General features: G+C 43.4%; 1 protein-coding gene across 1 annotated transcript in view; it reads left to right on the top strand.

The window, feature by feature from the left end:
- The window catches only part of LOC145346764 (SWI/SNF complex subunit SMARCC1-like), a 174,649-nt gene that overhangs the window by 23,605 nt on the left and 129,547 nt on the right, over nt 1-21,497 (top strand). The window contains exons 5-9 of the mRNA XM_080194463.1: nt 307-399; nt 7,665-7,734; nt 7,978-8,047; nt 11,181-11,256; nt 18,340-18,471. Coding sequence (XP_080050589.1) covers nt 307-399; nt 7,665-7,734; nt 7,978-8,047; nt 11,181-11,256; nt 18,340-18,471 — 441 coding nt within the window. The remainder of the gene's footprint in view (nt 1-306; nt 400-7,664; nt 7,735-7,977; nt 8,048-11,180; nt 11,257-18,339; nt 18,472-21,497) is intronic.

The following is a 21,497-nucleotide window of genomic DNA, read 5'->3' as shown; positions in this document are numbered from 1 at the left end:
GCCATTGCTTCTCTCAGTTCGGAGACTAGATGTGGTTATGTAGAGAGAAAAGTAGCACATGGCAGCACTGGCCAGTGTAAAAGACTGTGTAGAGGACTGTTGCATTTGTGGTTATGGGCATTCTTGAATGTTAATTGATTTGTGTATTTGGGGATTTTGGATGGCTGAGTGCATTTGGTACTGGAAGCTCCCCCCCCCCCCGCCCGCCGCTTTCCATTTAGTGGCAATTCAGATGTTAGCCTATGTTAATGTGGGGTTTGGAAAGTAGAGACAGTAATGTTGTCCACGTGAATGTTTCTTTTGCAGAACAACTGTTTAACAAGACCCACGATCTACCTCCCGTCGGACCTTGACCCAAAGCTGGCAAATAAATGTAAAGATATTGTTAAAAGACATCAGGTATGCATATTTTGTGTTCAGAAAATAGTTGTTATATAAGCCTATACATGCTGTGTCATGATTTTTGTTGCACATTGTGATGTTGAACATTTGACAGTTTGTGAAGTCTCAGCTTAAAGTAATGTCTGTTTTTGTTTTAATTGTACATATTCTTTATTACAACATTGTAATATGTATTTTCCTTTGCTTCATTTTGTCTTCCAACTATGTCTGAGTGTGCAAAGTGATTAAAATCTTCATGACACATTCATTCTGCTCAAGCTTCATGGTTATCAAAAATGTGCTGAGGAGCCATTTTCCCCCTTGTGCTTCTGATAATTGGCAGAAGACCATTGTAGCTGGCTGCTTTGTGTGGAAAATGGTAACTGGAAAACATTGGAATGTTTAGATGCCATTTAACCATTTCAATTTGTTGTATTCTTTTGTATTTTCTTGCTTTCAGCATGCTGTATTTGGATTGAATGCACAAATGTAGGCTGATGCTCTGGTGAAGTACTGAGGAAGTGCTCTGCTATCTGAAATGCCGTTTTTTGATGAAATGTTAAACTGAGACACCATCTCCCCTCTTGGGCATCACAGTGTCAGTGGTTAGCACTGCTGCCTCAGTGCCAGGGACCTGGCACTGAGGCAGCTTGGGTCACTGTGCAGAGTCTGCATGTTCTCCCCATGTCTGTGCAGGTTTCCTTTGGGTGCTCTGGTTTCCTCCCACAGTCCAAAACGTGCTGGTTAGGTTCATTGGCCATGCTAAATTCTTCCTTAGTGTATCCGAACAGGAGTGGTGACTAGGGAACTGTCACAGTAACTTTATCGCAGTGTAAGCCTACTTGTGACAATAAATAAAACTTAAAACTTGATGGATGCAAAAATCCCATTATACTATATTGAAGAAGAGCAGGGAGTTGTCTGATTTCCTGGCTAATATTTATCCCTCGATGAAAAAGGTGCCGAAAGCTAGTGTAGTGTTGATCCTCTACAGAGTGATATTGGGAATTGATAGTGAAAAACGAGAAATTGAGATTTTAAACAAGTCATTTTGCCTGTCTTCACTGTAGGCACTTGCCTGAAGTTTGTAAATGGAGAGGTGAAAGGGAGGGAGGAGCCTAAGATCATTGATAGGGTGAAGTGCTGGAAAATTATTGGAGGGAGAGGCTGACAGCCCCCATGACTTAGTGGCCTACATCCCAAGGTCTTCAGAGAAATAGCTGCAGACACAGTAGAGACATTGGCCATAATGTTCTGAAAGCTGCTTGGACTCTGGAAGGGTCCAGCTGATTGGAAAATATGAAAATAACAAATGTAACTATTACTTGTGGAAGAAGAGAAACTGAAAGTAATAGATGATAGGCCAGTTAGCCTAACATGTGTTACAGAGCACACAAACATACTTAAATCAGAATCACAGGCACAGCCATCTTGGTTTTGGCAAAGGGAAACATGCTCGACTAGTTTATCAGATTTATTTGAGGAAGTAACCACCAAATTGGATGAAGGGGAACCTCTAGATGTGACGTACTTGGGTTTCCAAAAGGTATCTGATAACTTTGCTACATCAAACTACACAAAGTGAAAGCTCGTAGTTTAGAAAAGTAACACATTAACAAGGTTAAAGAATTGATTAACAGAAAGCAGAGAATAGGGATAAATGGGTCTTTTTCAGATTGGTGAGCTGTAATTGATGAAATGTCACGGATCAGTGCTGGGGCATAAACAACAATTTACAGTCGATACCCATGACTTGGATGCATGGACCAAATGAATGGTAGCTAAATTTATTGATGACACCAAAATAGTTGAGCAAGGGAGTTGTCGGGTGGAGATGGTTTACCAAAACATGAAAATAGATTGAGTGGGCAACAGTTTGGCAGATGGAATATAATGTGGGAAAATATCAACTTGTCCACTTTGGGAGCAAGAACAAAAAAGCAGTATACAATTAAGTAGATTGCAAAATTCACTAGTACACTAAAGGTTAGTATGTAACAGTTATAGTAACTGATTGGGGGGCAAATTAAATATTGGTATTTATTGCAAGAAGAATGGAATATAAAAGTCCAAGTTTTACTACAACTGTGCAGGGCTTTGGTAGACCGCACCTGGATTACCGTGTACTATTTTGATCTGTCTTTGAAACAGGATATAATTGCATTAGAAGCATTCAGAGAAGGCTCACTCAGAACATTCCTGGGATTGACTTGTAAAGAAAGGTTATACAGGTGGGGCCTTTACCCATTGAAGTTTACAAGAATTAAAGGTGATCTAATTGAAACATGTAAGATCCTGAGGTATTTGATTGGGTAGATGCTGAAAAAAGTTTATTTAATAGCCACAAGTTGGCTTACGTTCACACTGCAGTGAAGTTATTCTGAAAATCTCCTAATCGCCACACGCCGGCGCCTGTTCAGGTACATTGAGGGAGAATTTAGAACGGTCAGTGCACCGAATCAGCACATCTTTCGGGTTGTGGGAGGAAACTGGAACATCTGAGGAGTTTTCCCTTTGTGGGACACAAAAGATCTTCCTTTCAGGTGGAGATGAGGAGAAATTTTATTTCGAGAGTAGTTCATCTCTAATTCTTTGTAGAAAGCGGTGGAGGCTGAAGGAGAGAACGGGGGGCACCGGTGAACACAGGAAAGTAGATAGAGTTGAGGCTAGAATCCCGTTAGCCACGATTGTATTGAATAAAGAACATAAGAACATAAGAAATAGGAGCAGGAGTAGGCCATCTAGCCCTTCGAGCCTGCCCCGCCATTCAGTAAGATCATGGCTGACCTGTCGTGGCTCAGTTCCACTTTCCCGCCCTCTCCCCATAACCCTTAAATCCCCTCGCTTATCAAAAACCCATCAACCCGCGTCTTAAAAATATTTCGCGAGGCAGCCTCCACCACTTCAACGGGCAGAGAATTCCAGAGATTCACCACCCTTTGAGTGAAGAAGTTCCTCCTCAACTCTGTTCTAAACCGCCCCCCCCTTTATCTTGAGGCTGTGCCCCCTAGTCCTACTGTCCTTTCTGAGCGGGAAGAGTCTCTCCACCTCTATCCTATCCATCCCATTCATCATCTTATATGTCTCAATGAGATCTCCCCTCATTCTTCTAAACTCTAACGAGTACAAGCCTAGTTTATTCAGCCTCTCCTCATAACTCAACCCCCTCAACTCGGCATCAGCCTAGTAAACCTCCTCTGCACTCCCTCCAAGGCGAAAATATCCTTGCGTAAGTGTGGCGACCAAAACTGCACACAGTACTCCAGCTGCAGCCTCACCAGTGCCCTATACAGCTGCAGCAAGACCTCCCTTTTATATTCAATCCCCCTCGCTATGAAGGCCAGCATCCCATTTGCCTTCCTGACCACCTGCTGCACCTGCAGGCTGGGTTTTTGCGACTCATGCACAAGGACCTCGAGGTCCCTCTGCACCGTCGCCTGTTGCAGTTTTTCGCCACGTAAGTAATAGTCCTTCCTACCATTATTCCTACCAAAGTGGACCACCTCGCACTTGCCAACATTAAATTCCATTTGCCATTTCCTGGCCCATTCGCCCAGCCTACCTAGATCCTTCTGCAGACTCTCCACACCCTCCGCGCAATTTGCCATTCCACCAATCTTGGTGTCATCAGCAAATTTCGACACCATACACTCGGTTCCCTCCTCCAGATCATCTATATAAATGGTAAATAGCTGAGGTCCCAGCACTGACCCCTGGGGCACTCCACTAGTCACCAACCGCCAATCCGAATAGCACCCATTGACCCCCACTCTCTGCCTCCTATTTGACAGCCAGTCCTCTATCCACGCTAACACCCTACCCCCAACTCCATGCCCCCTGACCTTCTGCAATAACCTCTTGTGAGGCACCTTGTCAAACACCTTCTGAAAATCAAGAAAGACCACATCCACTGGCTCTCCTCTATCCACCGCCCTAGACACATCCTCATAGAACTCCAATAAATTTGTCAGACACGACTTCCCCTTAACGAAACCGTGCTGCGTCTGCTCTATCAAGCAATTCCCCTCAAGATGCCTCGCTATTTCCTCCTTGATGACGGATTCCTACATTTTACCTACAACAGACGTTAAACTAACCGGCCTATAATTCTTTGCCTTTTGCCTGCCACCCTTCTTAAACAACGGCGTAACATTAGCCGTTTTGCAATCTTCTGGCACTTCCCCGGAATCCAGCGACGTCTGGAAAATAACCACCAAGGCATCCACTACCACCTCCGCCATTTCTTTCAGAACCCTTGGATGCATTCCATCCGGTCCTGGGGACTTGTCCACAATCAGTCCCTCCAGTCTGTCGTGCACCGCCTCTCTAGTAACAATAATGTCATTGAGACCCTCCTGTCCTACCATCTTTCCATCGCTAACACCCGGCAAATTATTCACGTCCTCCTCCATGAAGACTGAAACAAAACAGTTATTCAAGACCTCAGCCATTTCCCCATTCCCTACCAGTAAGTCCCCCCTCTCATCCTCTAAGGGTCCAACGTTCACCCTAGCCAGCCTCTTCCTTTTTATATATTTATAAAAACTCTTGCTATCCTTTTTTATATTTATAAAAACTCTTGCTATCCTTTTTTATATTAAGCGCTAGCCCAGCTTCATAGTTTCTCCTACCCTTCTTTATCAACTTCTTTGTCAACCTTTGTTGACTTTTAAACCTCTCCCAATCCTCTTCTCGCCAGCTACTCTAAACTCCTCCGCTTTTAATTTAACACTTTCCTTCACCTCCTTCGTTGTCCACGGCTTATTACCTCTCCTCCTATGGTCCTTTTTAACCATTGGAATAAATTTCTGCTGAGCACCAAGAAAGATCTCCAGAAAGATCCTCCACTGCTCCTCAGCAGACCTACCTTCCAACGCGCTCCCCCAGTCCACATTCGCCAATTCTTCTCTCATCCTACCGTACTCCCCTCTGTTCAAACAAAGGACGCGTGTCCGGGAACCCACTTTCTCCTCCTCCATCTGCACCAGAAACTCCACCATACAATGATCACTCTCCCCAAGAGGATCCTTCACCACAAGGTCCCTAATTCTACCCGCCTCGTTACATAACACCAGATCCAAGATAGCTCGCTCCCTCGTCGGCTCCAACACACACTGTGCAAGGAAACTATCCCGGCAGCATTCCAAGAACAACTCCTCGAGCCCACCGCGTCCAACGTGGGTCGACCAATCAATATGTAGATTGAAATCTCCCATAATTATCGCTGTTCCATTCCTGCACGCCGCACTTATTTGCGCGTTAACAGCCCGCCCCACCTCCAGATCATTATTTGGGGGCCTATAGACAACACCCACCAGCGTCTTCCTCCCTTTGCTGTTCCTAATCTCCACCCACGACGATTCCACATTCTGCTCTTTGGTTCCTATATCATCCCTTGCTACCACCCTGATGCTGTCCTTAATCAGCAGAGCTATGCCCCCCACCACCACCACCACCACCACCCTTTTCCTCCCGCCTATCCTTCCTAAACACTTGATACCCCTGGACATTCAGCTCCCAGTCCCTGTCACCTTGCAGCCACGTCTCTGTAATGGCCACCAGATCATATCCATTTGTGCTGATCTGCGCCACCAGCTCATCCACTTTATTCCGAATGCTTCGAATAGTGGAGAAGGGTCAAATCCTACATCTCAAAATAGATGAACCGGTCATTTTTATATTGCTGTTCGTGGGGGCTGTTTGCATATTGATATTACAATTGTTACTTGTAAAGTACCTCGGTTATACAATGCTTTGAGACATTTGGAGTTACAAAAAGAGCCATGCAAATGCCAGTCTTTTGAAATGGATTTCTTTTTGGGTGTAATGTCATATTGTATCTGCCACTAACGTATCTTTAGTACATTAAGATTGTTAACTGTCAGCTTTCTGTGCAATTACTGTTATGCCTGCAGGTGGTGCTGTGGTAGGGAATTACAACCACAAGTATATGCCACTCTATAGAATCTGGCCATAAAAAGATCGAGGGAACTGCAGATTCTGGCCATGGGGTGGAGCTGATCCCAATATCTTGCAGACAGAAATAGTGATCTACAACTGCAGAAATGGAAGCTGTTGCTGTTCAAAGATTGGATTGGATTTTTGGCTAAACAAAAATCAATCATAAATTTCAAAAGTACACCGAGAAACTATCCCATTCGCTGCATGTACACAAGACAATGGACATGTGCATATGGAAACCAGTCTAGTTGCTTCACTAAAGTTTGATTTCTCACCATCTCCAAAAATGACACATATAGGAACTTAAAGGAGTAGGCCATTAAGCCCCTTGAGCTTCCTCTGCTACTTGAAAAGTTCATGACTGACTGTGGCCCCATTTCTCCTTTCTAATCTCTAATCGTCTCAGTCAAAAATCTATCTAATCTGATCTTTGCTACTCGGTGCAAAAGTGAATGTCTCAGACTAACAAACATCAAGAAACATTCTCTCCGTCTTAAATGGGGGACTTCTTATTTTTAAATTGCATCCCTAAAAGCTGCCATCCATATTGTGGGTGTCTTACAGGTAAGTAGGTCTGCCGAAGTCTTTGTCATCAAGCATAGGTTAACTCTATGTCTTTATTGACTCTTAGAACTACAGACAAACATGGACAAGCAAAGGATACAAACTAGGAACTGCATCCATGTTTGCTGGTGTACATAACTCTCTGCAACACTCAATTATTTGGGTCATATGCTCTTCCCAGCACAGAATATGCCAGACCCTGTACAATACAATTTGTGTCTGTTCTCTCATTCTGCACTTTGAGTTTAACTTCAAACAGGGCTGTCCGTTTGCCTTCCCTTGGCCCCTTGTTTATCTCCAATGTCTTTTTCATTCACGATCTTTTTAAGCTGAACTGTGTCAAGTAGAATCATAAAATCTCTACAATGCAGAAGCTGCCTTTCAGCCCATCGAGTCTGCACTAACCACAATCCCATCCAGGCCCGATCCCCGTAACCGCACATACTTAACCTGCGAATTTCCCTGACGCTGGGGTCAATTTAACATCGCCAATCCACTAAACCCACACGCCTTTGGAACTAATTCATTCTAAACTTTCTCAGATATAGGACTGTCCCTGTGTCCTTTGCACCGTGCCTTTTATTGAACAGTGGGGTCAGCCACATCTGTAACCCAAGCAGAGTCACATGTCTTAAAGTTCAATGCTCAATACTTGAGGGATATTGCCAGTTCACTGACTTCAGATAGAGTACATAAGTAATTAGTGTCATGCAAGATTTTTGCACTGCTAATTATAATCTGTGCTTTTTCTCACCCAGGGAACAATTACAGAAGACAAATCGAAAGGGTCCCATATAATTTATCCTATTCCCAGCTCCCTGGATGAAGGTAAACAAGATTGGTAGGAACTTTAGTGCCACCACGATGTCAGTGGAAAGTTGCAGATCTGTTCTTGCACTTGTCCATCAACTGTAACTACCGAATATTAGCATGTCTGCATTTTCTCTAAAATGAAGGTTTTTCAGTTGTTCCTTGGTTTATAAAAATATTAAAAAGATAAATGTGCTGTTTTCCTTCGCTGTGTGTGCGTACTTATTTCTGTCAGGTTTCTTAAATTATTTTCTGTTGCAGAGGAGTGGTTGAGACCTGTTATGAAACGAGAAAAGCAAGTCCTGGTTCATTGGGGAATGTTCCCAGACAGGTATTTGTCAGTAGGCTGTTGAAATGCTTTCAGGTAAAGATCTTAGAACTTTACAGCATAGAAGAAGGTTGTTCAGCCCTTCACAGCCATGCAGTTTGAGCAACTTTTCATTTTGTTATATCTCTACTCCTTCCCTGTATATCTCTTTAATTTTCACCCAAAATATTTAATATTTACGATCTTAATATTCCCCAGAATTGAGTTTTTGTTCCCCTGAGTTCAGCACTTGTCCAACTCCTTTCAAAGTGGAAAGAAAATTGAATTCCCAATGGGAAGAAACTAATACCAAGACGTGGTCAGCCTATTTAAAGGGATGTAAAAGATCCCAGACCAGTTTTGGAAGAAAAACAGGAGACTTATCCTGGTGATTTTAGTTGATGTTCATTCACGAATTGATATCAATAAAACGCACAATCTAAATTCTAGAACATAGAACAGTACAGCACAGTACAGGCCCTTCGGCCCTCGATGTTGTGCCGAGCCACGTTCAAACCCAAGATCAAGCTACCCCACGCCCTGTCATTCTGGTGTGCTCCATGTGCTTATCCAGTAACCGCTTGAAAGTCCCTAAAGTGTTCAACTCCACTGTCACAGCAGGCAGTGCATTCCACACCCCAACCACTCTCTGAGTAAAGAATCTACCTTGGACATCTCTCCGTTTTCTCCCACCATGAGCCTTGGTTTGAGACTTGAGTTATGCAAGGCATTTTATATTGATTATTTATATATATATTTATTTATATAAAATCAATATTCGTTTTTTAACAAGCTTTTGTTTTTGTTATAATAAGGCCTTTGAAATTGATATTCAGTACCTTTTGGCTTCACTACTTCAATGACCTCTATGACTGGTGAACAGTGACAACAGCGTTGAAAGTGTAGTTCAGCCTGTTTGATCATTGGTTTCTGTGACATGTGCCCTATTGTTCTGTACAACATGCATGTATTTTGCTAGAAACATCCTGATGATTCTCTAGTTCCGACATGTTGATTTTGTTTGCCAGCTCTACACAACATGGACATATTGGATGTTCACCCTAATCACATGTCAAAGTTTTTATCGATTGACTTCACTGTACCTAACATTTTCACCCTTCCTAGCTAAGCTGGAGGTAAATTGTAGAGCTCGAGTGGTGACTGTCAAATAAGTGATACTTTACAGCCTTGGGCCCACTTTGTCATTGAGGAAAATCTAAATTCAGAGCTGCCAAATTAAATCTTTCACTAATTATCAAATGTATTCAGATCTGGATTTCTTGTTAAAATGCTTCAGTGTGCACAGTTCTGTTTAGAAGGCGCAGACAAGTTGTTGATTCCTTAACTATCTGATTTGGGAAGAAGGGAGGTTGTGGGGCGGTCAGCTGTATAAATTGGAGGTGGGAACTCAATGCAGTGGAAATCGGGGTGTGAGTCATCAAGGTAGAAACAAGGTCCATGTGGAAATGGAAAGTAAGAGAGTATTGAGATAATGAAGGAATTCTAGAGGTTAGTGATATTGAATGCGGAGGAAAATTGTTTCAGCAAATTAGCAACATATAAAAATATTCTCACGTGATTAATATCAATTTACTCTGGGGGTAAAAAAACTATTTGAGAAGAGATGAGGAAAAGAAATAGAAGTTTTAGTCTTCAGGACTCCTTTCTTACACAGTAGATAAGCAGTCCAACAAGAGAGAAATGTTGTGACTACATGAGGAGGGGTCAAATTGCTCTCTTTCCTTAGCCCCTCATTTGACTAACAGTTGTTTTCTGTTTGAAACACACTAATTTGGCAACTTTGTTTATTTTGGAAACAAAAGCACCTGTAGTTTGAGTGAGCTGGTTCAGGGTGAATTTGGTCTTCTCGTGCTATGAGAAGGGTGTGGAGGTTTTGGAGAGGATGCAGAAAAGATTTTAGCAGGATGTTGCCAAGCGATAGTGAATGACATTGCTGAATATCTTTCAAAATTGTGTAGATTCCTGCAGATTGTAAAACAACAAATCTACCCCAGTATTTAAGAAGGGAGATTGTCGGAAAATAGCAAACTGAAGACGTGTTAATTTGCTATCAGTAGCAGAGAAACTATTAGTCTGTTGTATAGAATATGGTAACCGGGCACTTGAGAATGATTTAATTGGGCAGAGTCTATGTGGATTTATGGAAGGGAAATCGTGGTTGACAAATCTGTTGGAGTTGTTTGAGGGTGTTACTTACATAGATGAAGGAGAACCAGTGGCTGTCATGTATTTGGATTTTCAGAAGACTTTTGATAAGGCCCCACACAGGAGATTAGGAAACAAAAGTATAGTGTCTGCGAGTGTGTGTACAGTACGACTTCTTAAAAAAAAACATTTTTGGGATGTGGACATTGCTGGCTAAGCTAGCACTAGTTGCTGACCCCCAAGTGTCCTAGAGAAGGTGCTTGAACTGCTGTAGTCCTTGTGGTGTAGGTACAGCCACAGTGCTGTTAGGGAGGTAGTTCCAGGATTTTAATTATAGAAACATACAGCACAAGAAGCAATAATTTGGCACTTGCATCTGTGCTGGCTCTTGCACACTCCCACATGCCTGCTTTTGATCCACAACTCCATATGCTTTTCATCCTCAAATACCCTGTCTGACTCCATTTAAGAATTAATTACACAATCAGTTGTTGCTATCCTGCAATGCATTGTTGGTAAAAAGTCTGACAACACCAGGTTTTAAGTCCAACCGATTTATTTGATAGTAAACTCACAAGCTTTTGGGGTTTGTCCCTTCGTCAGGTGAATGGAGAGTTCTGGCCTCAGACAGAGCATATAAAGCACAGACAGTTTACAGATTACTGATTAGAATGCAAATCTTTTCTAATCGCATTTTCTAATCAAAAGGACAAACCCCAAAAGCTTGTGAGTTTACTATCAAATAAATCGGTTGGACTTAAACCTGGTGTTGTCAGACTTTTTACTGTGTTTACCCCAGTCCAACGCTGGCATATCCACATCATGCATTGTTAGGACAGCGGAGAGGAAGCTTTACTCTGTATTTCGTCTGCTACCTGAAGCTAAAAGTACATGCTCTTTACCAGGATGAACCTCTGCTCAATTCATGAATGTATTCCTATGCTTTGCATTTTTTTAAAGGAGCACAATGAAATTTTTTTTTGTTTCCTAGTTATGACACTTGGATGCCTGCCAGTGAAATTGAAGCTGAAATTGAGGAGCCACCAATCCCCGAAAGGCCATGGAAGGTAAGTTAGATTTTTTTTGAGCAAAGTGGCTGATGTAATTATAAAATTACAAACCAACAATGAAATGGGAATTGATCGGTATCCAGAAGCACTGAAGTATTAGACTGTATCAGGGAATGTTTTGCCAGCAGTGGTCACTGACGCACCGTTACACAGATCTGGTTTTAAAAAAGTAATTATTTGGATGTCTAATCCCCAGAATACAATTAAAATGCTGTATTTTTTTTCTGCATAATGCTTTTCTCACTATTCCTTGCAGGTTAGGTGGATTGGCCATGTTAAATCGCCCCTTAGTGTCAAGAGGACAAGCAGGGTAAATGCATGAGGTTACAGGGATAGGGCCTGGGTGGGATTGTTGTCAGTGCAGACTTGATGGGCTGAACGGCCTCCTTCTGCACTGTTGGGATTCTATGAAGTGAAGACGATTGAATTGGTCTTTGGTGATTATGGAGAAAAGATTGTTAGATTGTTAGCTGGGTCATGAAACACTAATCTTTGAGCAATGAATTGGGGGTCTGTTAATCTCCACTCAACAGGCAGACTGGATATTGCTTAATATTTCCTGTGATTCAGTTGGTCATTACTGACATTCCCATTGATTATGTGGTCACCTTAGACCCATAACCATTTATCTTAGAGGTAAAAGAGCCATGGTGGTCTTTTGGAGGTGGACCAAATTAAAACATAGAACATAAAATAGTACAGCACAATGCAGGCCCTCCAGCCCTCGATGTTGTGCTGAGCTGTATCCGAATAAAGTCTCGACTCCACTATCACAGAGGCAGTGCAATCCATACCACCAACCATTCTGAGTAAAGAACCTACCTCAACATCCCTCCTATATCTCCCACCATGAACCTGATAGTTATGCCCCCTAGTAACAGCGACATCCACCTGAGGAAATAATCTCTGCATGTCCAGTCTATCTATCCCCTTCATCGTCATATAAACCTCCATTAAGTCGCCTCTCATCCTCCTCTGCTGTAAAGAGAAAAGCCCCAGCTTCCTCAACCTTTCCTCATAAGACCTACCCTCCAAACCAGGCAGCATCCTGGTAAATGTCATAAGAACATAAGAGCATAAGAAATAGGAGCAGGAGTAGGCCATCCAGCCCTTCGAGCCTGCCCCACCATTCAGTAAGATCATGGCTGATCTGTCGTGTCTCAGTTCCACATTCCCGCCCTCTCCCCATAACCCTTAATCCCCTCGCTTATCAAAAACCCATCAACCCGCGTCTTAAAAATATTTAGCAAGGCAGCCTCCACCACCTCAACGGGCAGAGAATTCCAGAGATTCACCACCCTTTGAGTGAAGAAGTTCCTCCTCAACTCCGTTCTAAACCGCCCCCCCTTTACCTTGAGGCTGTGCCCCCTAGTCCTACTGTCCTTTCTGAGCAGGAAGAGCCTCTCCACCTCTATCCTATCCATCCCATTCATCATCTTATACGTCTCAATGAGATCTCCCCTCATTCTTCTAAACTAATGAGTACAAGCCTAGTTTATTCAGCCTCTCCTCAGAGCTCAACCCCCTCAACTCCGGTATCAGCCTAGTAAACCTCCTCTGCACTCCCTCCAAGGCCAAAATATCCTTGCGTAAGTACGGCAACCAAAACTGCACACAGTACTCCAGCTGCGGCCTCACCAATGCCCTATACAGCCGCAGCAAGACCTCCCTACTTTTATATTCAATCCCCCTCGCTATGAAGGCCAGCATCCCATTAGCCTTCCTGACCACCTGCTGCACCTGCAGGCTGGGTTTTTGCGACTCATGCACAAGGACCCCGAGGTCCCTCTGCACCGTCACCTGCTGCAGTTTTTCGCCACGTAAGTAATAGTCCTTCCTACCATTATTCCTACCAAAGTGGACCACCTCGCACTTGCCAACATTAAATTCCATTTGCCATTTCCTGGCCCATTCGCCCAGCCTATCTAGATCCTTCTGCAGACTCTCCACACCCTCCGCGCAATTTGCCATTCCACCAATCTTGGTGTCATCAGCAAATTTCGACACCCTACACTCGGTTCCCTCCTCCAGATCATCTATATAAATGGTAAATAACTGAGGCCCCAGCACCGACCCCTGGGGCACTCCACTAGTCACCAACTGCCAATTCGAATAGCACCCATTAACCCCCACTCTCTGCCTCGTATTTGACAGCCAATCCTCTATCCACGCTAACACCCTACCCCCAACTCCATGCCCCCTTACCTTCTGCAATAACCTCTTGTGAGGCACCTTGTCAAACGCCTTCTGAAAATCAAGAAAGACCACATCCACCGGCTCTCCTCTATCCACCGCCCTAGACACATCCTCATAGAACTCCAATAAATTTGTCAGACACGACTTCCCCTTAACGAAACCGTGCTGCGTCTGCTCTATCAAGCAATTCCCCTCAAGATGCCTCGCTATTTCCTCCTTGATGTCCTCTGCACTCTCTCCAATACTTCTACATCTTTCTTATCGTGAGGTGACCAGAACTGCACACAGTATTCCAAATGTGGTCTCACCAAGATCCTGTATAGTTGCAGCATAGCCCCGCAACTCTTAAACTCAAACTCCTTGTTCATAAAACGCTAACACACTGTAAGCCTTCTTCACAGCTCTATCCACTTGAGTGGCAATCTTCAGAGATCCATGGATATGAACCCCAAGATCTCTCAGTCCCTCCACATTTCTCAGAACCCTGCCATTGACCCTGTAATCCACATTCAAGTTTGTCCTACCAAAATGAATCACCTCGTACCTATCAGGGTTAAACTCCATCCCCACTTTTCGGTCCAGCTCTGCATCCTATCAGTGTCTCTTTGCAGCCTACACAGCCTTCCATCTCATCCACTACTTCACCAATCTTGGTGTCATCAGTAAATTTACTGACTCACCCTTCAGCCCCCTCCTCCAAATCATTCATAAAAATCACAAATAGCAGAGGACCCAGCACTGATCCCTGGGGAATACCACTGGTAACTGGCCTCCAATCTGAAAATTTTCCATCCACAACTACCCTCTGTCTTCTGAGATAACCAGTTATTTATCCAATGGGCCAAATTTTCTTCTATCCCAAACCTCCTTAGTTTCTTCATGAGCATACTGTGGGGAACCTTATCAAACGCCTTACTAATATCCATCAATATGACATCAACTGCTCTCCCTTCGTCTACATATGTCGTTACCTCCCCAAGTAATTCAATCAAATTTTGTGAGGCAGGATTTACCCCTCACAAAACCGTGCTGACTATCCCAGATTAAGCTGCATCTTTCCAAATGATCGTAAATCCTATCCCTCAGGACCCTTTCCATTAACTTAGCGACCACCGAAGAAAGACTAACTGGCTTATAATTACCAGTGTCATTCCTATTTCCTTGAAGAGAGGAACAACATTCGCCATTCTCCAGTCCTCTGGCACAATCCCCGTGGACAGTGAGGACCCAAAGATCAAAGCTAAAGGCTCTGTAATCTCATCCCTTGATTCCTAAAGGATCCTAGGATGTATCCCATCTGGCCCAGGGGACTTATCCACCCTCAGGTTTTTCAAAATTGCTAATACATCTTCCCTCAGAACATTTACCTCCTCCATCCTATCAGCCTGTATCACACTCTCATCCTCAAAAACATGGCCTCTCAGTGAATACTGAAGAAAAGTATTCATTCAACGCCTCACCTATTTCTTCTGACTCCATGCACAAGTTTCTGCCATTATCCTTGACTGGCCCTAACCTCACCCTGGTCATTGTTTTATTTCTCACATAAGAGTAAGAAGTCTTGGGGTTTTCCTTTATCCGACCTGCCGAGGGCTTCTCATGCCCCCTCCTAGCTCTCCTAAGCCCTTTTTTTTTAAACTCATTCCTAGCTACGTTGTAACCCTCATGCGACTCATTTGAACCTTGTTTTTCCATCCTTACATACGCTTTCTTTTTCTTCTTGACAAGACATTCAACGTCCTTTCTGAACCATGGTTCCCTCACTCCGCCATTTTCTCCCTGCCTGACGGGGACATATCTATCAAGGACACACAGTATTTGTTCCTTAAACAATCTCCACTTTTCGTTTGTGCCCTTAGCTGACAGTTTCTTTTCCCATCTTATGCTCCCTAATTCTTGCCTAATGGCATCATAATTGTCCCTCCCCCAATTATAAACCTTGCCCTGCAGTGTGAACCTATCCCTCTCCATTGCAATAATGAAGGACACTGAATTGTGGTCACTATCTCCAAAGTGCTCTCCCACCAATAAATCTAACACTTGGCTGGTTTATTACCCAGTACCAAGTCCAACGTGGCCCCGCTACTTGTCGGCTTATCCACGTATTGTGTCAGGAAACCCTTCTGCACACGCTGTGCAACAAGTGCCCCATCCAAACTATTTGACCTATAAAGGTTCCAATCAATATTTGGAAAGTTAAAATCACCCATGTTAACTACCCTGTGACCTCTGCACCTATCCATAATCTGCTTTGCCATTTCCTCCTCTACATCTCTCTTACTATTTGGGGGCCGATAGAAAACTCCTAACAACATGACTGCTTCTTTGCTATTTCTAACTTCAGTCCACAGTAGCTCAGTAGGCAGATCACTCTCGAAATGCCTTTCAGCAGCCATTAAACTATCCTTGATTAACAATGCTACTCCACCTTTTTTACCGCCTTCCCTACTCTTAGTGAAACATCTATACCCTGGAACTGCCAACAGCCATTCCTGTCCCTGTTCTAACCATGTCTCCGTAATGGCCACAACATCACAGTCCCAAGTACCAATCCACGCTCCAAGTTCACCTACCTTATTCCTGATGTTCCTTGCGTTTAAGTAGATGCACTTCAACCTACCACCATGTCTGCCTGTACACTTCTGTGACCTTCCTTCCCGGATATTGGTGCCCCTCAGGTTCAGGGTCAAACCGTACTGTTTGTACAGGTCCCACCTTCCCCAGAATGTGCTCCAATTATCCACGTAAATGAAACCCTCTCTCCTACACCATCCCTGCAGCCACATGTTAATTTGCACTCTCTCCCTGTTCCTCAACTCACTAGTACATGGCATTGGCAACAAACCAGAGATGACAACGTGCTTTGTCCTGACTCTGTTTCCATCCTAGCTTCCTAAATTCCTGTTTTAAATCCCCATCCCTTCTCCTACCTAAGTTGTTGGTACTGATGTGTACTACGACCTGCGACTGATCCCCCTCCCCCTTAAGGATACTGAAAACACGGTCTGAGCCGTCATGGATCCTTGCACCCAGGAGGTAACATACCATCTGTGAGCCTCTTCTGCTGCCGCAGAACTTCCTATCTGTCCCTCTAACCATTGCGTCCCCAATAATAATTGACACGATAAATCATGTTACACGCTAAATAGCATTCAAGAATAGAAACTACTGAATCATGTGGGATTTTGGTGACCGGTTATTAAGTTTATGGTTGGCTGAGATTGCAAGGAGCAGTGGGTAGGAGATGTGATTCTGGCACCTCTGGATTTGGGTTCCTGACTGCAAGGCCCAAAATCCCAATAGGTTAGTAAAGATTTTGAGACATTAAGACACTGACAGAACTACCAGTGTTGAGTTAAATAACTTTAAAACCAACAAAGCTAACAAGAAAGCAATTTGCACACATGAAATGCAATAAGAACATAAGAACGTAAGAAATAGGAGCAGGAGTAGGCCTTCAAGCCTGCCGTGCCATTCAATAAGATCATGGCTGATCTGAAGTGGATCAGCTCCACTTTCCCGCTTTCTCCCCATAACCCTTAATTCCCCTGTCCATCAGAAACCTATCTACCCTTGACTTAAATATATTTAGCGAGGTAGCCTCCACCACTTCAACGGGCAGAGAATTCCAGAGATTCACCACCCTTTGAGTGAAGAAGTTCCTCCTCAACTCTGATCTAAACTGCCCCCCCGCCTCTTATCTTGAGCTGTGCCCTCTAGTCCTGAAGATTTAAGTAGAAGATTTAAACAAGTGATTATGATTTTAAAACATATGATTTTTTGAATGTATGAATCTATTTTTAAGAATCATTGTTCATTTTAGCCAAAGGCAGTTTGCTGCAAAGCATTGTGGTCAAGGGCATTAGGACAGAGCCATGTTCGAAGGGAATATGGAAGTTTTATCAGCAGAGTTTTTAATGGAGAGAACATTGAGAACGTTTAATCAAATTTCATGAATAGGGTTTATTTCCTGTTCAGATAAGATGAATGCATTCCCAGGCATGAAGTCATGTTAATCTGGTTGGGCAGTGATCTTGAGGGGAGCTTATGGGTACGTACCGTTTGAACTTCGTGGCTGGGATCTTGTGACTCAGGCATACAGGATGTTGAATTTGCCAAAATGGGATGGAATGTCTGGATTTTAAGGTCTAATGAAATGCCATTATGCTAGAGGGTATGATGTGATTGGCTAAGGTATATGACCAGTAATATTGTTGGTTTATGTATATTGAAGATTGATTAAAAGCAAATGAAAGACGGGAGTAATAAGATAATTGATCTGTTTTGAATTGTATACGTCAGAATTTATTGGAGAGGTCTTGCTGCTCCATCTTGTGAGTTGTCCTGACCCTTTGATTTCTCCTAGTGGCCGCAGGTCAAGATAAAAGTTATGTCTTTAAACTTAGACTCTGACTTTGTGAGCCTAGTATTGTCTGAAGTTTCTTAAGGTCCCCAGCCACCTCAAACCAAAATCAGCTGGGGAGAAATGGGGAGCTGCTTGGCATCTTCCAACAATTGTGAAATCGTAAGTTCAACACTAGCACTAACAAGAATTGCTGCGATGTGACACAATGCTGTGTAAAAGGAGAGATTGAAGATCAAGCATAAATATTTTTTATAAGGCATGAGCCATGGAGGAACAATAATATAATGTAAATGCATGTGATAAACTTGTATGTATTCTGTTTATTCCTTCGTTGCACTGTTAAATTGTTCTTGTATAATGTAGAATCAGCACTAGTCTTTTGCTGCGTTGTACGTGGGATCTCTCTGTTCTTGCCATTAACTGAATGTGAAACTTAGCCTCTTAACCCAGTTTGACTTTTTGTCCATGCTCTTTATCAGTAGATTCAAAACATTCTAATATTGTGTTGACCTATCCAGGTGCATGCCAAGTGGATCCTGGATACAGATGTGTTCAATGAGTGGATGAATGAAGAAGATTACGAGGTTGATGATAACAGAAAACCTGTTAGCTACCGACAGCACATTCCTATCAGGGTGGTAGCTGAAGAGGTAGAGGATAATATTTGACTCTTGCTATATTTCTAAAACTGTTTTAATCTGGTTATCAAGACAATGTTGGAAAATTACATGGGGTCCAGCAGAATACTTCACCTTTTCTGAAGATGGCCTTCTGTTACTAAATCCATCATTTTTGCATCTTAGATTGGCGAAGGGACTTCTACGCTCAACTCATTGGGCTTTTAGCTATTTCAACTTGGCTGAATTGATCTGATTGAAGTAATGGATCCGGTAGCATACTGTTATGCGATTGGATGAGTATTTCAGAGAATGAGACCTCAGATCTTAATGAACGTTACAAACTGAGGACATTCAAATTGTTTGCTTCACAAATGCCGTTGGAAGTAGAACATAGAAAAACTACAGCACAAACAGGCCCTTCGGCCCACAAGTTGCACCAGTCATATCGCTATCTACTGGGCTTACCTATAACCCTCAATCCTATTAAGTCCCATGTACTCATCCAGAAGTCTCTTAAAAGACCCTATCGAATTTGCCTCCACCACCACTGACAGCAGCCGATTGCACTCACCCACCACCCTCTGAGTGAAAAACTTACCCCTAACATCTCCTCTGTACCTATTCTCCATCACCTTAAACCTGTGTCCTCTCGTAGCAACCATTTCAGCCCTGGGGGGCAAGCCTCTGAGAATCCACCCAGTCAATACTTCTCAACATCTTATACACCTCCATCAGGTCACCGCTCATCCTTTGTCTCTCCAAGGAGAAAAGACCGAGCTTCCTCAACCTATCCTCATAAGGCATGCTACCCAATCCAGGCAACATCCTTGTTACTCTCCTCTGCACCCTTTCAATAGCTTCCACATCCCTCCTGTAATGAGGTGACCAGAACTGAGCACAGTACCCCAAGTGGGGTCTGACTAGGGTCTTGTACAGCTGCAGCATTATCTCCCGACTCCCAAACTCAGTCCCTCGATTGATGAAGGCCAGTACACCATACGCCTTCTTGACCGCATCCTCCATCTGCGAGGCCGATTTAAGAGTCCTATGGACCCGGATCCCAAGTCCTTCTGATCCTCTACACTGCTAAGAGTCTTACCCTTGATATTATACTCCTTCATCCCATTTGACCTGCCAAAATGGACCACTACACATTTATCCCGGTTGAAGTTCCAACTGCCACTTCTCCGCCCAGTCTTGCATCCTATCTATGTCACGCTGCAACTTCTGACTTCCCTCCAAACTGTCCACAACACCACCAACCTTCGTGTCGTCGGCAAACTTACCAACCCATCCCTCCACTTCCTCATCCAGGTCATTTATGAAAATGACAAACAGCAAGGGTCCCAGAACAGATCCCTGGGGCACTCCACTGGTGACTGATCTCCATCCACAACCACTTTCTGCCTTCTGGGGGCAAGCCAGTTCCGGATCCACAAGGCAACAGCCCCTTGGATCCCATGCCCTCTCATTTTCTCAAGAAGTCTTGTGTGGGGGACCATATCGAACGCCTTGCTGAACTCCATATGAACCACATCTACTGCTCTTCCTTCGCCAATGTGTTTAGTCGCATTTTCAAAGAACTCAACCAGGCTCGTAAGGCCCGATCTGCCTTTGACAAAGCAGTGCTGACTACTTTTGAGCGCACTAAACTTCTCTAAATGTTCATAAATCCTGTCCGTCAGGACCTTCTCCATCAACTTAGCAACCACTGAGGTTTGACTCACCGGTCAGTAATTTCCTGGGCTATCCCTGTTCCCTTTCTTGAATGTTGGAACCACATCGGCAATCCTCCGGAACCTCTCCTGTCTCCATCAACGATGCAAAGATCGTCGCCAGAGGCTCTGCAATCTCTTCCCTCGCCTCCCACAGTAACCTGGAGTACGTCCCATCCAGTCCTGGTGACTTATCTATCTTGATGCTATTCAAAAGTTTCAACACATCCTCTTTCTTAATGTCCACATACTCAATCTTTTCAGTCCGCCGCAAGCCTGCAGTACAACCACCCAGATCTTTTTCCACCGTGAATACCGAGGTAAAGTATTCATTAAGCATTTCTGCTATTTCAACCAGATCTGTACAAACTTTCCCACCTTTGCATTTTATAGGTCCTATTCCTTCACATTTCATCCTTTTACTCTTAAGTGAAGAAAACCTGACTTCACTTAATCTAGTCCCCTACCAATGTGGTTGGCTCTTTAAGTTTCACAACTTTCACATGGTACCTAATGCCAGCATTTGTTACCCATCATCTGCAGTGATATCTACATATTGGGAATTAACTTATTTGAAAATATTAAAAATTGGAATGAAGAATTAGCATGTACTACAATCCCATGTCACACTTGCAGCTTGATTTGAGGCTCTGAAATTCATTTACGCACCTTGGAGACTTTCATCACATCATTTTATCTTGGATTTGAACCCAATGTAAATTATCTATGCCCTGCTGCAATGTGGCCCTAGTCTCACTCATTTTTTTGGAATATGATTTCTCTTTAAATTCTCTTTTTTGAACTTCTGGGATTTGACTAAATATTTAAAGCAGAAAGAGTTTTTGAATTTTGTATTCAAGACTGATAATTTCTACAGCGAGAAATCAATTCATCAGCTCCAGAAACAGAATTCTCCAGTCACGCAAATTAATTAACCATCTTTCCTTATTTTTGTAAGATGGTGTGATCTCATTATCCCTGTGTGCCTGTCAAGACCATGCCAGTGATGCCTGAAACAGTCCACTCCATTTTCGCTCTCCTATCCCTGTAACCCAGAAAGCTTCCTTTTGAAATCTTAACTCGCTGCCCGGCAGAGTTGTTTATCAATGATTACTATTCGCTTCCTCACACGCAGGCTGTACCTTGTCGATTGAAACATCCTAGTCCTTGAACCAACAATCAATGGGAACAGCTTTTCTTTGTCTACTTCACCTAAACCTGTCATTATACACCTCCGTGAGATATTAGAACCATCAAATGGTTATAGCACAGAAGAACACCATTTGGCAGTTATGTTGTGCTGGGTGCCTGCAAGAGGAATTCACTTCGTGTCACTCTTAC

Source organism: Carcharhinus amblyrhynchos, chromosome 8 (genome assembly GCF_965287045.1).
Source record: "Carcharhinus amblyrhynchos chromosome 8, sCarAmb.v2.hapA, whole genome shotgun sequence".
Classification (NCBI taxonomy): Eukaryota; Metazoa; Chordata; class Chondrichthyes; order Carcharhiniformes; family Carcharhinidae; genus Carcharhinus; species Carcharhinus amblyrhynchos.
This window is presented reverse-complemented; position numbering and strand designations above follow the sequence as displayed.